At 34.0% G+C, this 19,215-nt stretch overlaps 1 protein-coding gene and 1 non-coding gene across 11 annotated transcripts in view; one reads left to right on the top strand and one right to left on the bottom strand.

The window, feature by feature from the left end:
* Positions 1-19,215, top strand: part of Sbf2 (SET binding factor 2) — a 406,422-nt gene that overhangs the window by 180,020 nt on the left and 207,187 nt on the right. Inside the window, exon 2 of one of the 10 annotated variants that reach the window (XM_074041188.1) lies at positions 1,755-1,859. The exons of the other annotated variants lie outside the window; for them this stretch is intronic. Coding sequence (XP_073897289.1) covers positions 1,824-1,859 — 36 coding nt within the window. The 5' untranslated portion in view covers positions 1,755-1,823. The remainder of the gene's footprint in view (positions 1-1,754; positions 1,860-19,215) is intronic. 10 annotated transcript variants of the gene reach the window in all.
* On the bottom strand, positions 13,052-13,158 carry LOC141416025 (U6 spliceosomal RNA). Its single transcript, XR_012440957.1, has one exon. It is a non-coding gene; the product is annotated as a U6 spliceosomal RNA (small nuclear RNA).

The raw sequence follows: 19,215 nt of genomic DNA, 5'->3' as shown, positions 1-19,215 counted from the left end.
AGTGGCTGTACGAATTTACATTCCCCCAACAGTGTATAGCCCCCTCTCTTCCTTCTTCTCCAGCATTTGTTGTTGTTTGTTTTCTTGATAGCCGTTCTGACTGGGAAAGATGGAATTCCAGAGATGCTTTGGTTTGCATTTCCTTTATGGCTAAGGATATTGAATATTTCTTCATGTTTTTATTAGCTATCTCTTCTTTTGAAAGCTGTTCATTTGCCCTCTTATTAAGTAGATTATTTATTCTTTTGGTGTTTAATTTCTGGAGCTCTTTATATATTCTGGATACCAATCCTTTATCTGATGAAGAACTGGCAAGAATTGACTTCCATTCTGTAGTTTTTCTTTCAGATCTGGTAATTGTGTTTCCTTGTGATCCAGAAGCTTTTTAATTTGATGCAATTCCATTTTTTAATTATTTTCTGAGCATTTGGGGTTCCATTCAGAAAAGCCTTACCTGTGCCTGTATCTTCAAAAGTTTTTCCTGTTTTCCTTCAACAGTTCTAAAGTTTGTGGCCTTACATTAAGATCTTTATCCATTTGGAATTGATTTTTGTATAAGGTGAGAGATAGAGGTTTAGTTTCAGTTTTCTACATGTGGATATTCAGTTTTCTCAACACTGTATGTTGAAGAAGCTGTCTTTTCTCTAGCATAGGGTTTTGGCACCTTTGTAAAAAATCAGATGTCTGTAGGTATGTGGGCATATTTCCTGAACTTCAGTTCTGTTACACTGATCCATGTGTCTGTTTTTGTGCGAGTACCATGCTGTTTTTGTTACTGTGGCTCTGTAATGTAATTTAAGTTAGGTATTGTTATACCGCCAGTTCTTTTTTGCTCAGGATTGCTCTGGCTTTTGGGTGACTTTTGTGATTCCAAGTGAATTTTAGGATTGATTTTTCTATTTCTGTGAAGAGTAGTATTGTAATTTTGATGGAGATTGAATGGAATCTCTAGATTGCTTTCATTAGGATAGTCAGTTTTACAGTATTCTGCAGATCCATGAACATGGGAAGTCTTTCCATCTTCTAATGTCTTTGATTTTTTTTCTCCAGTGTTTTAGTTTTCATTGTAGAGGTCTTTCACCTCCCAAGTTAGGTTTATTCTTAGATATTTAATTTTTTGAGGCTATTGTGAAGGAGATTGTTTTCCTGATTTCTTTCTCAGCCTGTTAGTTATTGCAAACCAGATATTTAAATGTAGTACAAAAAAAGTTGGAAACATGAACTATACCATCAATCAGGTTAGAAAATAAAGGAGCATGTTACTTATAGAATAAACTAGGAGTTGTAAAAATTATTAAAGTGAAAGATACTAATAAATAATAAAAAGAAGAGGGATAGTTTAAGGAATAAAGGAGAAGCAAAACAAGAAAGATCGAAAAGTATATGGGATACAAGTGTAAGAAAAGTCATTGAGGGAAAACACAAAAGAAATACAGAGAAAGATAAAATAATAGTGATGGTATTGATAGTAATAATAACAAATAATAATAATAATAGAAGTCAATATTTCTTCCTTGCTAAGGAGAAAGAGGATAGAGAGGCTTTGTTTTTTGTCCGTTTCCCCCCCAGCCCAAGCTTGTTATTTTGTAGTTTATTGTACCTAGGGGCAGTGAGTATTGAACTATTTTCTCTGTTAACAGGTTAGGCCATAAAGGGCTGTTTGCAGGCTGAACCCCACCCAGACTTTCCTACAGGGTTGTGTTGCAATACCAGTTACAGGACTGATGAATTCTTGTCTGTTTTTCTACATGCAGGCATGCCAATGTGGGGTGTGTAGTGGGTGCCCTCAGACTGCTACCACCAGCTGAGTACCTCCTGGTTGGATGCCCCCTCACACCAGAGATGTTCTCCCTATGCAGGTTTGATGTGGGAAATTCCTAACTAGCATCTGCTTTTCCACCAAATCTCTATGGCCTTCTTAGAGTGTATAAAGCACTCAGACTTTGCTAGGCATGGTAGCTTATGTCTGTAACCCCAGCTACTCTGGAGGTGGAGAGTGGGAGGATCATGGTTTGAAGCCAGTCCAGACAAAAAGTTACTGAGATTTCATCTCATTCAATAAGCCAGGCATGGTGGCATGCACCTGTGATCCCAGCTATGCAGGAGACCATAGGTATGAGAACTGTAGTATGATGCCAGTCTCTCACAAAAACACAAGACCCTACCTGAAAAATAGCTAAAGCAAAATAGTACTAGGGCATGGGTCAAGTGGTAGAACACCTGACTAGCAAGCATGAGGCCCTGAGTTCAAACCCCAGTAATGTCAAAGTAAAAATGAGAGAGGCGAGGGAGGGATCAGACCAAAGCAGTCTGCGCTGGTAGAGCAGGCACAGGCTGCTGAGTGATCCTGTGTGTCCTGGTCACATAGATCTCTGTCCTAGCACTCTTGTCCCATTCATAAACAACTGGTCTCTCTACTCTTGCCAGGGTTTGGATTGCAGGTCCCACTCCCATATAATCACCCTTGGCTTCCTTTTGCAGTATGACACCCCCTTTCCACCCAAGTAGGCCTGTGTCCCTGAATCTGAATCTAATCACAACCAATATCTTGGGGTGGTTGCTTGCTTAGCTTCTGGTGAGGGGAAGGCCTTTCAGATTTGCAGATATAAAGATGCAGGGTTTACTCAATTTATGTTTCTTAACATTACTAAATTTTTTTACTCTGCTTTTGCATGTGATAGAAAGGGTTTTTTCCTCTACATATTTTTATATTGTATGAAACCATTTTTCCTATGTAGTTTAGTTTGATAACCTCTAAATTTTTAATTTCACATTTCTTAACAATTGGATTACAATGATTAACTCTTACAGTATAATAAATTTAGCTTTTACTTGACTGCTCTAAATTTGGCAAGTACCCTCTGGACTTCTTCCAAGTAAGAGAAGTCATGAAGCAAAACCCCCAAACTCCCTAGAAATTGACTGAGGACTGAAATTTCATCTTAACTGACAGTTTTCTTGGGGTTAGGTATGGCCAGTAAATATATCTCCTTCCTCAGCAAACCACAAGATTATGCACTAGGTCATCTAGACATAGAATTATCTTGAAATAAAATCAGCAAGTAATTATTGAATGCCTGCCATGTCCATAACACTAATCCTTTTTAGAGATGAAAAGGATAGTCCCTTCTCTTTGTCACAACCCATTCCCAAAGTTATCTTCATTGCAAACTTTAATAATTTTTCATATCTGTTATGTCCACTGGACAGTGTTTCTGATTGCCTCATTGTTTTATGTACATAATTAAATTGAACAGTATGGATACTTTTTGTTAGCTCATAGCTTTTGGAGTAACAAGACTGCTTGTAGGAAACTGAATACAGATTATGACCTATAGTGTAGTAAATGATATAGCGAGGCTATGATACTTAGGAACTATTTCATGTGGAGGAGAATAGTAACCAAGTGGAGAACTGATAGTTCTTAAAATCCATGGACATCTTTCTAAGATATTTTGTGCCATATTTTTTTTCTGGAGGTTTCTTCTTTCTATTAGCACCTTTAAAATCTATTGTTTTGCTCCCAATTTGCACCAAGTGCATGTTTCTTTGTATTATATTTACCTTTTAATGCTTACCTCTCCAATCTCAAACTGAATTATAGTCCCAGAGAGTAATGGTAGTATTATACTTAGTTTGTAGTACAATGTCTTGAGTATAATAGGTACTTGGTGATACTTAGTAGTTATATTAAGCTTTAGAAAGTTTGCTGATGGTTTTAGAGTAATTGTTTCCCTAATACCATTTTGTTCTGTATTTTGATGTGTGAGATGTGTGATATTTGAATTATAAGTTCAAACTCCTTGTTCATAGCTTCTGAAGCTGGAAGTTAAAGAGGCTGAACAAATAAATAAAACCAGTTTCACTCTATATAACATACATGCCTAATACTTGGAATTTAGGAAATAGGAAATTATCTTTTGATTATTTAATTGTACAAGGTCCTGATAATTTTATTTACTTTGTTTTCACAATAAACTTGTATTCATTATGTTGACATAGATTATCTCTACCTGGATCAGTGTTTTGGTGAGACCTGTAGACTCTTCTTTTACTAAGTTTATATATGTAATTATGTCATATACATAATATGTATATTGTATATAATTATGTATATAAATTGTGTTAAAATATAATTGACCGTTTTAACCATTTTTGCTTATACAGTTCAGTGGCAGTAAGTATAATCTAATTGTTAAACAATTATCACAACTGTGTATCTCCAGAACTTTTTTATCATCCAGTCCAGAAACTGTATCTATTAAAACTAATTCCACATCCCCTTGGCGTCCATCCCTGATAAATACCATTCTACTTTCTGTCTGTATTTATTTGACTATTTTAGGTGTCTTATATAAGTAGAATCATAGTTATTTGTGCTTTTCTGTCTGGTATATTTCAATAGCATAATTCCTTTAGAAGTGCATCCAAGTTGTAACATGTATCAGACTTTCATGCTGTTTTAATACTGAATAATATTCCATTATGTATTTATGCCACAGTTTATTTATCATTCATCTGTTAATGGACGTTTGGGTAGTTTCCACCTTTTCACTAGTTTGAATAATACTGCTGTGAATATTGGTATAACAACTGAGGTTTTTTGTTTTGTCTTGTTTTTATAGTGCCGCGGATCAGATCCAGGGTCTTTTGTATAATAGGCTAGTACTGTACCACTGACATTCACCCCTTGCCTGTACTCACTGAATTTTTATTGCTGAGTATTTGAGATTTCCCATTTTCTACCCACCTTCTTTCTAGTTAGTACAATTATTTTGAGAACATGTTTTTAAATAACTCCAAATGCTGCTGATTATATCTTGATCTGGCTTGTGGAACATAATTTCTTTAGAATATGATTTTACTCCATTAAAATGCACACTGATTTTTAAAATGTTAAAAAATCTAACTCACATAAAATATTCCTTCATCTCGAGGTTTTTCTTTTGGGTGTGGGGGATAACTGAGTTCTCTCCTTGCACATAATATTTGCTTACAAGATTTAGAATGTTAGACAATGGAATTTAGTTTCTTTTATTAAGTGTTATTTATTACTTTGGGATCTAGAATGAGTAATAAAGTCTGTAAAGCAAAGATTAGCAGACACTGTGAAGTGGAAAAGGATAGATTGTGAGACAATGAAATTTGTGGATTAGGAAGGAATGGAGGTTCAGAGTTTGATCTCTTACAGCAGTCTCTTATTATACCAAGTGTTAACATTAGACCAATCTACTATATAATTGAGAAGGAGAAGGAGCAGTAAGTAATTTCAGCCTACTAACTCATTAATTGAATAAATGTTTAGTTTACTGTGTTCTGGACAGTGTCCTAGTCTATAATGATTAGTAGAAGAGTAAAGCAATTTCACTATTAAGGCCCATGCTTTGTAAGTAGATTTTCCCCATAATATTTTTGTAATTTAATCCCTTTCATGTGCTCAGAAAACAGATCAACTAGTTCTTACTGTATTTATTTACTTTTGTATTTTTAGGGATCATGGTGTGTATGTGTGTATAATGTATGTATAATACAGTATATGTAATATATAAAATTTTATTTGTTTACTTTTTTGGTGGGACTGGGGGTTGAATTCAGGACCTTGCATTTGCTAGACAGGCACTCTACTTCTTGAGCCATGCCACCCCTTTTGCATTGGTTACTTTTGAGATAGGGTCTCATTTTATGCCTGGGCCAGTTTAGACCACAGTCCTCCTATTTATGCTTCCCCTTGTAGCTGGGATAATAGGCATATATCACTGTGCCCACATTGGTGGAGATGGGACCTTGTGAAATTTTTGCCCAGGCTGTTCTTGAACTGCAATCCTCCAAATCTCCACTTCCTGAATAGATAGAATTATAGGTTTGAGCCAGTATTCCTGGCCTGCATATTTTAAAAGCTACTATATTACAATGATCTTAATAGAGTTTGTTTTAAAATTAATTGGAGGAAACCTATTAAAATTGGTGTGTCATTTAATGTATAAAATCATAGTACTATTTAATTTCTCTGTTTTAAGAGAATCAACTTGATTTTTTTCAGGATTTCTATATCTTTATTCAGTCTTCTCTCATAGCCTACATTGTCATCCCTATTTTATTCAGTATTCTCTTGGAAGTCATATAGACATTTATTCCTGTCCTCTTTAATTTCATTGATCATTCTTTTGAATTCTTTGGGATTTCTTTCATTTTATTACCATTAATGTCTATTATTATGTACTTTTGAAGAAGTCATATTACCTTGCTTTTTCATATTGCTTGTGTTCTATATTGTGATTTGTTCTTCTGTTAAATTGGATATCTCTTTCATTACCATATGGTCCTGCTGTACCACTCCTGGGCATATAACCAAAGGAATGTAAGTCTGTATACAATAGAAACACCTGTACACCCATGTTTTTAGCAGCACTATTCACAATAGCCAAGTTACGGAATCAGCCTAGGTGTTCATCAACCAGTGAATTGATAAAGAAAATATAGGCACGCATGTGTGTGTGCACGTGCTCACACACGTGTGCGCGCACACACACACTATTATTATTCCTCCATAAAACAGAATGAAATTATGTTGTTTGTGGAAAAATGGATGAAATTGGAGATCATCTTGTTAAGTGAAATAAGCCAGACTCAGAAAAACAGATACAACATGTTTTCTCTCAGGTGAAGAATCTAAACTTAAAAAAGACTAATGATAAATCAGTAAAAGCAGGAAGGGCAGAAGGAGAGGGTGATGGGGGGGTTATGTGATTGAAGTACTTTCTATGCATGTGTGAAAATAGAATTATGAAACCCATTGAAATTTGTTTAAAAAGGGGGGAGATAAGGAGATAAAGAGTAATGGGATAAATTTGATAGAAGCACATAATATGAGTATATGAAAACCCTTTTTGTGAGTGATCTGTGCTAATAAAATAAATAAAATGAGAATCAAGTATTTCAAGAGCTGAAAGTTATAATACACTTATTTTTATATATGCTTTTTCCCATTTCATTTTTTTTTTTGCACATCTAAAGTGTAAAATTCGAGTTTTGGCATATGAGTTACATGCATGGGAGTCCTAACTACAACCAAGAAATGGATGTATTTATCATCCTTCAAAAATTTCTTTTCTCCTTTCCCTGCCTTATATTCTCAGATTTTCTGTTATTACAGATTAGTTTGTATTTTCTACAATATTTAATATAAATAGAATCATGCACTGTGTATTTTTTGTAGTGCTGGGGATCAAACCCAGAGCATTGCACATGCTAAGCAAGTGCTCTACCACTGAACTACATCCCCAGCCTATTATTATATTTTTTTAATGAGAAGGTCTGATTTCTTTCATTTGGGATTCATTTTTATTATTACATGTAATAATTTTTATCATTTATTGCTTAGTTATACCCCATTATATAATATATCACAATTTGTTTATCCAGTGGTATTGATTGATGATTGACTGTTTCCACTATTTTTTCATTTCTCGGGAAAATTCCTAACAGTTAAATGACCGGATCATTCCATTTGTGGATGTGTTTAGCTTTTCATGAAAACTGCCAAAATGTTTTCAAATACATTTTACTAATTTGCATTTTTTGAATAGTGTGTAAGACTTCTAGTTCTGCCATACTTTGGACAACACTTGACAGTCTTTTTAATTTTAGCTATTCTAATAGGTGTGTTATTTGTGGTTGTCATCTGAATGTTCTCTGTTAGTATCTGTGTTTAAATATTTTGTCCATTTAAAAAATTGAGTTTCCTTACTGTTGAATTACAAGAGAAGTTCTTTATGTAGTCTCTCCACCTGTATGTTTTATAAGTGTTACTCCCAGTCTGTGATTTGTCTTTTCATTTTCATAACAGTGTCTTTTGAACTTTTTTTTTCAAAGTTCATTTTATCAATTTTTTTCTTAGTACTTTTTACATCATATCTAAGCTTTGATTAACTCAGAGTCACAAATACTTTCAGTAGTTTTAGCTTTTATATTTAGTTTTATGATCCATTTAATTTTTGTGTATCATTCAAATCATACTTCTTTTTCTATTGAATTGCCTTTATGAAAATCAAGTGTTTCTCTGTCTGTCTGTCTCTCTCTCTCTCTCTCTCTCTCTCTCTCTCTCTCTCACCCACACCCACACACACCCCTACCTATTTCTGGACTCTGTGTTGTACACATCCTTGTCTGTCTTTCAGCCAACACCACTTTCTCTTGATTACTATAGTTCTATTCTACAGTTAAGTTATTTTTGAGGCTTTGTTTGTTTCTTTCCTTATTGCTTTGTAATTTTCTGCATGTATATTATATTTTTTAGATTTCTTTCTAAATCATGTTTTCTGATGTACTTGTAATTAAGTGGTATTTAAAAATATTTTTGTTTTACCCTGAAATTTTGTTGTGATTACTTATTAGTTAGAGTATCTTCTTGTAGTTTTGTTGACTTTTCCATATAGGTAATCATGATACCTGCAAATAGTGGAGATAGTTTTATTCCTCTCTTCCAATCTGTATACTCTTATTCTTTTCTTGCCTTCTTGCACTTACTATATATCCACTACAATATCGAGCAGTAGTAGTAAAGGCTGAATTTCTCCCTGTCCAATATTTGAGGGTAAAAGCTTTCATGTTTCATTATTACTTTTGAATTAGCTTTAAATTTTAGACAGAGTTCCCCCCCTGAAGTGTTCTTCTGATACTAGTTTTCTGAGTTTTTAATCATACTTGAATGTCAGATTTTTGCTGTGTTTTTTTTCTCTATTTTTACCAGATGACACATGGTATTTCTCCTTCAGTCACAGAATATAATGGCTTATACTAATCAGTTTTTCAGTATTAAGACACCCTTATATTCCTATATATATTCACTTGGAATTTATTGCTGATTGCCATTTGCTAATATTTGAGGGAGGATTTTTCATCTATTTTCATCTATATTCATGAGAGGTACTGTTCTATAGTTTTCTTAGAATGTCTTTTTCTAGTTTTGGCCTGAAGGCAATGCTTACCTCAAAAAAATACATTTCTCTTTTTATTTTCCCAAAAGTTTTATGTAGGAATTTATATTATGCCTCCCTTAACTATTGAATCACGTTTGCTCTTAAAAGTATAGAGTCTAGGATTTTGGGAGGAGGGCGGAGGTGGCAAAAGAGTGTGAGAGGGTGAATATAGTGCAAATAGTGTGTATATGTATATAAATGTAAAATGATACCTGTTGAAACTACTCCAGGAATGGTGGGGACAGGGAGTAAAGAAGAATGTTGGAGGGGTGAATTCAAGTATGACATATTTGATATTTTGTAAGAACTTTTGTAAATGCCACAATGTGCCCCCACCCAGCACAATAAAAAATAAAAGTAAAAAGGTTTTAAATTAATAATTCAGAGATTTATGATCATGTAGTATGTCTGTGCATTCATGAGTAGGTTTTTGTTTGAGACAGGGTCTCACTGTGTAACCCAGGCTGACCTCAAACTTTTGATTCTCCTGGCTCAATTTCCCAAATGTGGTGATTATAGGTAACTTAGCCACATGAATATGTTTCAAAGTCAGTGTCTTCCTGTACACCAATGTTCATCACAGCACTATACAGTAGCCAAGCTCTGGAAACAACCCATCTGCCCTACAACTGATGAATGGATCGTGAAATTATGGTATATATATACACAATGGAATATTACTCAGTCACAGGAATAATGATTTGGGGTTTGAAGGTAAATGGACACAATTGGAGGATATCATGTTAAGTGAAGTTAGCCAGGAACAGAAACACAAAAGATGCATGTTTTCTCTCATATGTGGGAGATAGATAAACTTATACACAAAAATAAGCATGATCATATACAAACTCAGTTGTAAAACATGTTTGTTACAGTGGAATTACTCTGTGGAACTTAGGGAAAGAGAAAAGAAAAGAGAATGCACAGAGCATCAGTAATATCACATAACATAAGATGTGAAGGTAGAGATGTAAAGATGTGTATTGAAAACTTCCGGAAAATGAAGGATGGGAGGTAAAAGGGTAAGGGAGGGTAATGGAAGTGATTGAACAGACCAAACATCAACTTAAATATTAATAATGAAAACCAGCACTGTAAAATAGGCACAGTATGTGTGTGGGGGGCACTAGTGGAAGGGGGAGGGTGAAGGAAGGAGATTAAGGTGATGGTGTATGATTGACGGACTTCATATACCTATATGAAACAAAACTGAAAAACCTCTTGCAATTGCTTTAAGTGGGGTGGGGAGGGAGCTGAAGAGGAGAGATGATCGTGGCAATATAAATAATGTACAATATAAGTCTAATTGGAATCGTCACTAGGAACCCCCCTGTATAATGAATATATCCTAATAAGAATTTTATAATAAAAATTGTCTTGAAAAGAATTTTTCTGTTTAATCTGAGTTGTTGAGTTTATGATATTAAATTTTGAAAAATATCTTCTCTTTTCAATTTTAATGTTGTGGAGTCTATACTGTTGATATAGACAATTGGTGTCTTTTCCTTTGATCAGTCTGGTTAAAGGTTTGTAAATTGTATTTGCCTTTTCAGAGAATCAACTAGCTTTTGGTTTTATGGATTTTTCCCCTTACTTTTCCCTCTGTGGCCTTTTATTACATGTATTTTAAAATTATTTGGTGTGGGGGGGAACAGTATTGGGGTTTGAACTCCGGGCCTTGCACTTGCTAGGTAGATGCTCTATCACTAAAGCCACACCTCTAACAGCACTCTGTGGTCTTTATTACTTGTTTTCTTCTGCTTCTAACCAATATTCTGTTGGATACTTGAGAGAGACCTTCAGTCAGTCTCTGAAGTTTTCTCTCTGTGCACTTCTCTCTAGTGCCCTGCAAACTATGTTTGCCTTCATTTGTCTGGATTTTTTTTTTTTAACATGGTGCTGGGGATGAACTCAGGGCCATGCACATCCTAACCACATACTATTCCACTGAGCTATATAACTAGCCACTTGCCTTAGTTTTTCTGGATCTCTGCTCTGTCTCCTCAACTTGGGGAATTTATTGGACTTGTATCTGTCTCTGTAATGTGTGACCTTTAAGCTTAGTCAGTGTAGGAAGCTAAGGTGATAATTGGGCTCACCTGATTAATTTCCCAGTCTCATAGATCACTGCCTTTTATTGCCTGATGCCCAGTATCTTAAAAAGTGTTATATATATTTTTAAAAGTATGTTTCCAGCAAGCAATTAAATATATTCCTTTCTATTCTGTTTTTGTCAGAAGTAAAATTTTTACACCATTTACTTTTCAATTTTTTTTATCTTATCTCCTATCTAAATGGTAAACTGTTGAGGGAAGGCAACTTTTGTACCCTTTATATGTGTGAATTACTAGCTGGTGCTTATTCTGAATTTGAGTTTTTACCCGAGTTTACTTGAACTGGATTGAAGAGGGTGATAAAAAGAAAATGTAACGTGATCATCGACTGAACGATGTGTCAAGTGAACTCTCTCCAGAGCTTTGCTAATGGTTTCCTTATTCTACTTCCTTCTGACAGTTTTTAGTTCTTACATCCAGATTACCCCTGACCCCCACCAGACACCAGCTGACCCAACTGGACCTTTTCACATTAGTTTTATAAGAATCTATAACATTAAAAGACTGCTAGGATGTTGAATGGGGAGAAAACTATGGGGAAACTATAAATTAACAAACATGAAAAAATATTTCTTAAAACTGACTCCAAGTGTCTAGTTTCATTATTAATCTGAAGATTCATTTTTCTTTTGTTCTCAAAAATTTCCAGCAATTATGTTTCTTCACCATTTCTTTAAGTCCTCTTTTCTCAAACTCATTTGAGTATGTGAATCTCCCAATCCATCTTACATGTCTTTTAACTGTGGTTTCAGTTAAATATTTTCTCTTATTGTCTTTGCTGAGTTTTTGATGACTATCAGGATTATCTTCTACTTAAAGCATTCTCTCTTCAGCTTTATTTAGAATAGAGTTTATTAATTTTTATTAATTTTTTTATCTCAATGATTGTATTTTTCATTTTCAAATTTCCTTGTTGGGTTCTCTTCATAGTTAATTTCTTCCCTTGCTTTTGTTTTAATTTGAAATTTTGCCTACATTTATCTCTTAAAACATCCATTCTTTGTGAACATATTTTTAAATTTGTTGTTATTCCTATAAAATTTATTTCATATTAATAAATTAAAATCCTGATTATTGATTTTTTTGGCTGTAATTTTTAGCATTAGAGTTCTCTCTCTTTTTTTTTTTTTTTTTTGCAGTGCTAAGGATAGGTCGGTCCCAGGGCCTCATGCATATATGCTTTTAAATATTGATTTACTGACTTACGAAAAGTATGAGTTATTTTTCTGCTATTGTTTTCTCTGCCCTTCCTTCCTCCTTGCTCATCCCTGTCAGCTCTTGGGTATTCAGTTACCTTTCATTTTGTCACCCTCTCCCAACCCTTTGTATCCAACCCAGAGTTTATTGTTTCAGAATTGGGTGATTCTATCATCAGTTGTATTATAGATATGGCAGATCCTTTCACAGAAACATTAAGTTTCACTGAAACTTTGGTTCATTTTCTGACTTACAGGTTAATAGGCATGTCACATACCTCTACCTCCTGAAGCAGGCAGTTGCTAAAAAGGCATAGGTGAAGGTTGATCTCTGTTTTTTGTAGCATAGTTTTTTGAACCAGTTCACTGCTTGGAGACAAGGGATTGTATGGTAATGTTCTCTGTCATTTCTGTTTACTATCTATAATTAGTATACCTGAGTCTTTAACCAGGTTTCCTTTATTTAAAAAATTCTTTTTATTGGTCCTTGAAAATGCTTATCTTGTTTTTGAATTTAGCTCTGTCTCGTTTTGTTATTTTATATGTCCTTGTCATGTTTTTGGTGAATAGTCAATAGTTGGTAGTTAATTGTCATGCCATCCTGATTTGAAGTCATATTCAAGATTAGTAAATGTTAGAATAAATATACCCTGCTTAACTCCTACCAATTCTAAATGGTCAAGGATAGGCAAGGAATCATCACGCTTACAAATCTAATAGTATTCCTTTAATGGTACTCTGCTGTAGATAATATGTTTTTTTTTAAAATATGGAATGCTTCACGAATTTGCATGTCATCCTTGCACAAGGGCCATGCTAATCTACTCTGTATCGTTCCAATTTTAGAATATGTGCTGCTGAAGTGAGCACATTTTTTATAGAGTATTGCTAACTTATGATTGCTTGATTTTATTCCAAATTCTGTAAGTTACATATGAGTTCCTGCTTGTCAAGTTTTCTAAGCACTGAGGTATAATCAAAACAAGTATTATGAGCCCAGAAGTCAGATCCTAGTAATCTGGCTGGGTCTGCCCACATTATTTAACCAATCTGTGATTCAGCTTCCTCCTTTATAAGACAGTATAAATCTACTTATACCAGCTCATGGAATTGTTACGGACATTGTAGAAGATAGTAGAATGAAATTCAACAAAGTTTTACCTAGCTGCTACTTTAAGGGAGATATATTAGGTTCTAGATAAATAAAAATTTAATAAATCATAGCTGTTTGGAACATCAGCTATTTTGCAATAAGTTGTAGTGCAATATGGACTATACAAAATGTGTAAATACAGGTATGAATAGTGAATTAAAAAGATGCCCCTCCCTCACCCTAGGAGCAAATTACACTTAAGTAAATGAGCAAAAATCTTTACTGAGAAGCTGTTCTTTGATCTAAAGCCCTGTGATGATACAAGGTGTTATGTAAATGTGAGGTGTATGAGCTATATTATTTATCTTACATACCAAAATTTTCCAATGAGTGAATCTGATTGGAGACTACTTGGCTATTTTTTTATTTGTTGTATTGGTCTGGCCTTGCTATTAAAATCCCTATTCTTCTGGGTCCTGATTCTTAGCTGGAGGTACATTCTTGTAGTATGGCAGTCAGTCTTTCTTCTTATGTTTTATTTTTGATAGCATAATTATTGAAGATTTTCTCCTCCTGGCTGCTTTTCAAATACCGTTACCTCTGAAGTTCCAAGGAAACACCCATTTTGCTATTATCCAGATACATTTAGACTGAGCTTTGGAGTAGAACATTTTGTTCTATTTACTATAATTTTTTCAAGGGACAAAGATAAACAGCTTAAACAGATAACCATCTCTGGTTGTTGCTTCTAACAATAATATTTAGCAGCCAGTGAATATTCTGCAAGTCCCTTGAAAGGCTGCATTAGGTAAACAAGCAGTAAATGTTCTGGTGACTGATAAATGATAAAATTTAAAGTTAGCCAACTGTCCATATCAGGCTAAAACATTATTTTCAATTTTGGTAAATAATACTCATCTTGTTTAAACAGGTCTTACCAAAAACAGTGTTAGCATTTCATACCAAACATTTTTATAAAACTCATGAGAGCTAAAAATAACAAATTTAGAGCTTGCTTGAATAATATTTCATGGGTTTTCTTTAGATGTATATTTTGACTTATTTCCAAATTACAAGTTATACTGTGTCCTGTGTTTTGAAGTGATAGGTATTGTGTATTCCAGTCTGTTAGCATTTACAGTAAAACTTAGTCTATTTTTGCAATTGAAATCTTAGCATTGGCTTGAATTGGTACTTGGACACTTATTTTCATTTGATCTTTGGCTGCTAATGATGATTTTGTTACAGGTGTTTTTCATGTTTATGTACTTAATATCTTGGTGGTTTCTATATCAGGTACCACTGTAGTTTGAAATATCATTTCTTTTGCAATCTTTATAGCTCCAGTAGTCTGAAGGAAGTAGTCACTTCTGGCTTGCTTGTCTGGGTCCACAGAACAGATAGTTATTATATACTGTGTACATATTTCAAGTCCAGATATTTTCTTGAATTACTTTATGCTTAAATAATAATCATATGGCATTGGAATCACCAGAAATGCCAGACAGTAAACTTCTACAGGTCAAGGATGTCCTCTCCCTCCAAACCCTTCCCCAACCCCCTCCTCTACCACTTGAGTCATGCCTTCAGCCCTTTTCTTTGTATCTTGTTTTTGAGACAGGGTCTTGCTAACTTTTCCATAGTTAAGCTAAAACTCAAAATCCACCTATCTTCACCTCCCAAGTAGTTGGGATACCCAGCTAAGAGTTTCACCTTATTCTATTTTCAGATCCTAATACCCAAGTTGGCACATAGTGGTTGTTCAGTAAACTAATTGAATTAGTTACTGTGGGCTCCAGGCTCACCCTTAGTACTCCTATTGCTTATACTGATAGATATATTGTGGATCTTCTCTAAAAACTGGCCCTCTGTTTCCTCTACTATTCAACCCATCATGTCTCAGGCTAGAGGTTTCCTCTGTTCCATTCATCAACTATCTCCTGTTCCCTTGTACAATAATAATAGCAGGAGTAGTGCAGATGGTACTGATTACTAGTATACTTTAGTACCACCTGTGTGACCTGTCAGAGTTTCTACAGTAATGTTTACTCTTTTCTAGACAGTATGTTTACCATATACATGCATAATATCATTTAATCTTGATAGTAAAATATGACGTATTTTGTGTTTAAGAAAAACTGAGGCTCAGAGAAATTAGGTAACTTTACCAAAATCATAGTCTAAATTAGGGGTCAAATCAGAACTCTCTTCTTATCCATGTGATGGCAAAGGCCATGAGATAATCAGATTTAGCCTTCATGGAACTCTTTTTCAATAAATCTGATAAGTTTCTGTGTAGCTTCCATTTTTATATGTACAGCAAGGGGTTGTCATTCTCTAGGAGACAGTGAATTTCATTGTTTGGCAGTTTTCATTATTATAAGGTTCTTTCTACTGGCCAGGCATGGCTCAGTAGTAGAGCACTTAACCAGCATGCACAGGATCTTAGTTTCAATCCCCAGCCCCCCATCAATCAATTAATTAATAAATGGATGGATAAGTTCTCTCTAATATTAATATGTTATTAATATTATTGATGTAGTTTTCTGTAACTTTTTTAAAATAGTGCTGGATATGAAGCCCAGGGCCTTATACATGCTAGGCAAGTATACAACCACTGAGCTACGACCACAGATCTATTTTTCTGTCACTTTTAAACTATAATGTCTTTTTTGTTTTGTTTTCTTGAGACAGAGTTTCAATACAGGTAGCCCAGGCTGTCCTTGAACTTTTGATCCTCCTGCCTCAGCCCCCATAATGGATGGGATCACAGGCATGTACCACACACACTTGGCTTTAAACTATTATGTTTATAAACCCTTCCAGAGATATCAAGAATGGAATTAATTATTATGAACATTATTATATATTTAGCAACTTGTGTTCTTTCTCTCTTTCTACACACACACACACACACACACACACACACACGCATCCATACACCTTTGCCTGGCTATAGGCAAGAAACCTTTTTTCAGATGGGTAAACCTGTGTTTAACATTGTGCATATGTAATATAAAAAGGCTCAAGAGCTTAATGTACATATCAAAACTTTCTTTAAATTCTGTATCTAGTCTACACCTGTATCTATACTTAATAAACAGATTGGTAATGGAATTCAGTGATAATGTTTTTTTAATCAGCCTAAGTGTAGCCATATAAAATACTGATTGATAGTAGGCAAAAAGAGATCAGAACATAAGGAATAATACATAGCTACCACAAACTTTGAGATAGTAAACTTCAGAATGAAGTCATTCATAATTGACATGACAGTTTTATGAATTTGGATGATCATTTTTGGTTTTAATTTTTGATTTTCTATTTTATCCTCCTTTTACCAATAGAAGTGGGTTTTTGTTTGGTTTGGTTTAGTTTTTTGGAAGCAGGGTTTCAGACCTCAAACTCGAGATCCTCCTGCCTCTGACTCCTGAGTGCTAGGATTACAAGCTTGTACCACTGTGCCTGGCTTGTTTCATATTTAGTCCCTTGCTAGGTTGTTACCATTGTCAGTTAGTGATAGTTTTATGAAGTTATCATTTTGTATAGATAGGCCTTTTTAAAAATTACATCAATTTAGAAGTCTTTCAACCTCTTTTTTTTTTATATTTACTATGCATCATGGGACATGAGGTACAATTATATAAGGGAGGGTTTTCTCCTCCATTTTTTTCATTAAAAACAGAAAAATCAGACATCAAAATAGGGAACAATGAATTATCAAGTATATTCAACCATAATAATCATTAATTATGAGTCCCTTTGTTTTCTTCTATAGCAACTATGCACTCATTGGCCTCAAACCCTCCCAACTTGATTATTGTGAAACAAACCACAGATACTGTATTAATTTAACCATGTAAAGTTGTCTATATCCAACCATTTGACCTACAAAATGAAAAGTCCATGTAATTCAACTTAATATCATTTCACTCATAAACATTTCAGTGTATATTTCCTTGTGTATGTGATTCTTTAGTTTTGAGACAGTCTTTCTATGTAGCTGAGGCTGGTCTTGAAATCCTCATGTCTCCACCTCCTGAGCACTGGGATTATGAACATGCACCACCACGCCCAGCTTCAGTATGCATTTCTAAAAGATGAGACACCTCTTTACAAACAACCTAGTGTCATTATCATGCCTAGAATAATAGTTCTCTAATATCACCAAGCATTTATAATCCTTATATAATCCTATTTGTGTGCATATGTGTGTATATGGCTGTTTTACTGCCTTTTCATAGTTGACTTGTTTGAGTTATCATCCAAAGAAGGACTACATATACATTTGGTTGAGAGGTCTCTTTACTTCTTAATCTATAGTTTCTTGTTTCTTTGAAAGCCATTTGTTAAAGAAATTAACCTCCCTTAATTCACTTTCATAAGATTTAGTGATTTTAGTAATTTAAAAGTTAAAATATTTTAAATAATATTCAGTTTTGTGACAAATATAGGAAACACATAATTCAGTGTACATAAACGGCTACTTCATTTCTTTTAAGGTAGCCTTTATTGAACACTTACTTTTTGCTAGGCACTGTGCTAAGCACTTTCATATGTAGAACAATTCTATTAAGAAGGCATGATGATGATGATGATGATTTTTGAAGTATTAGGGTTTGATCTCTGGACTTCATACTTGCTAGGCAGTGCTCTACCACTTGAGCCACTCTACCAGTGCATTATTGTTATTGACCTCAAGTCACAGTGTGGTCACAGTTGCTCAGACTACATTATGTATAGTCCTGTTGAAAGAGTCAGTTGACAGCAATGACCTTTTTGTTTATTTGAGAACATGGTAATATAATTATGAGTGGAAAAGCCCCAAGTGATAGCATTCATTTTATGTGTTATCCAGGAAATTAGTAAAATTCCAATGTTTAAAATTTACAGAAAGGAAGAAAAATCATAGTAGAACTCACCTTGTTTCCTCTATTTAAACACCAAAATTTAAATTCTCAAAACCCAAGGAATTCTTACAACCATTGTTAACTTCATTTTTTTAAAGTATTATTTATAATTATTTTCTGAGTCATCTATGCGTGAGTGTTTCTGACTCTAGCTTCAAGAAGTGAGCAATTTTCTTGGTCTTAAGTGATTTAAAAATGTCTTTCCTCTTAATTTTCTCATAAAATATATAAAGGCTTGATGTGATTCATTGTTTCTTAGAAGCTGTTTATGAAATTTTGGCTTTAGTAACTATATTTTTAGTAAATCTCTACCTTAGAAACTGTATAAGATAGATTAACCTATGTAAGTACTTTACCACTGAACTATATCCCCTGCCCTCAAAACTAAGTTAAATAAATTTTATTAGTGTACAAAGAGCTTTCACTGTTATATTTACATACATGCATATAATATACTTCATTTTTTATTCCTTATTCCTAAATATTTGGAATTTCTAGCTTCCAAAATCTTAATATTTTAAACCTGCTTTTATCTCCATTTTCATTTATCTGCTGTTTATTTTTTTAATTGTAGTTTTAGGTTATTTTCAGGAGGTCTTGGAGAAAAAGCATTTGTTTTATCTGCCATGCTTAACTAGAAATTGTTAATAACTTGTCTTTTGTTTTCTTCAGCTTGGAATTATTTTAAATTTGTAATTATCTGTCAGGTTTTTATTTTGTTTTGGTAGTTTTCAATGTTTGAATCTTAGAAGCTATTTCAAATGTTCATTTTTTTTCTCTCTGGAGTTGCCTCTTGAAACTTTTGTATTTAAAACCTTATGTGTAGTACCGTTCATGAGACTAATGCATGAAACTATTCAAAGCTTGAGAGGTTAGGCTGGCTTAGCCTATCTTTTAAAGAACTTATTAAGATTATTGATAGAA

The sequence above is a fragment of the Castor canadensis genome, chromosome 1 (assembly GCF_047511655.1).
Source record: "Castor canadensis chromosome 1, mCasCan1.hap1v2, whole genome shotgun sequence".
Classification (NCBI taxonomy): Eukaryota; Metazoa; Chordata; class Mammalia; order Rodentia; family Castoridae; genus Castor; species Castor canadensis.
This window is presented reverse-complemented; position numbering and strand designations above follow the sequence as displayed.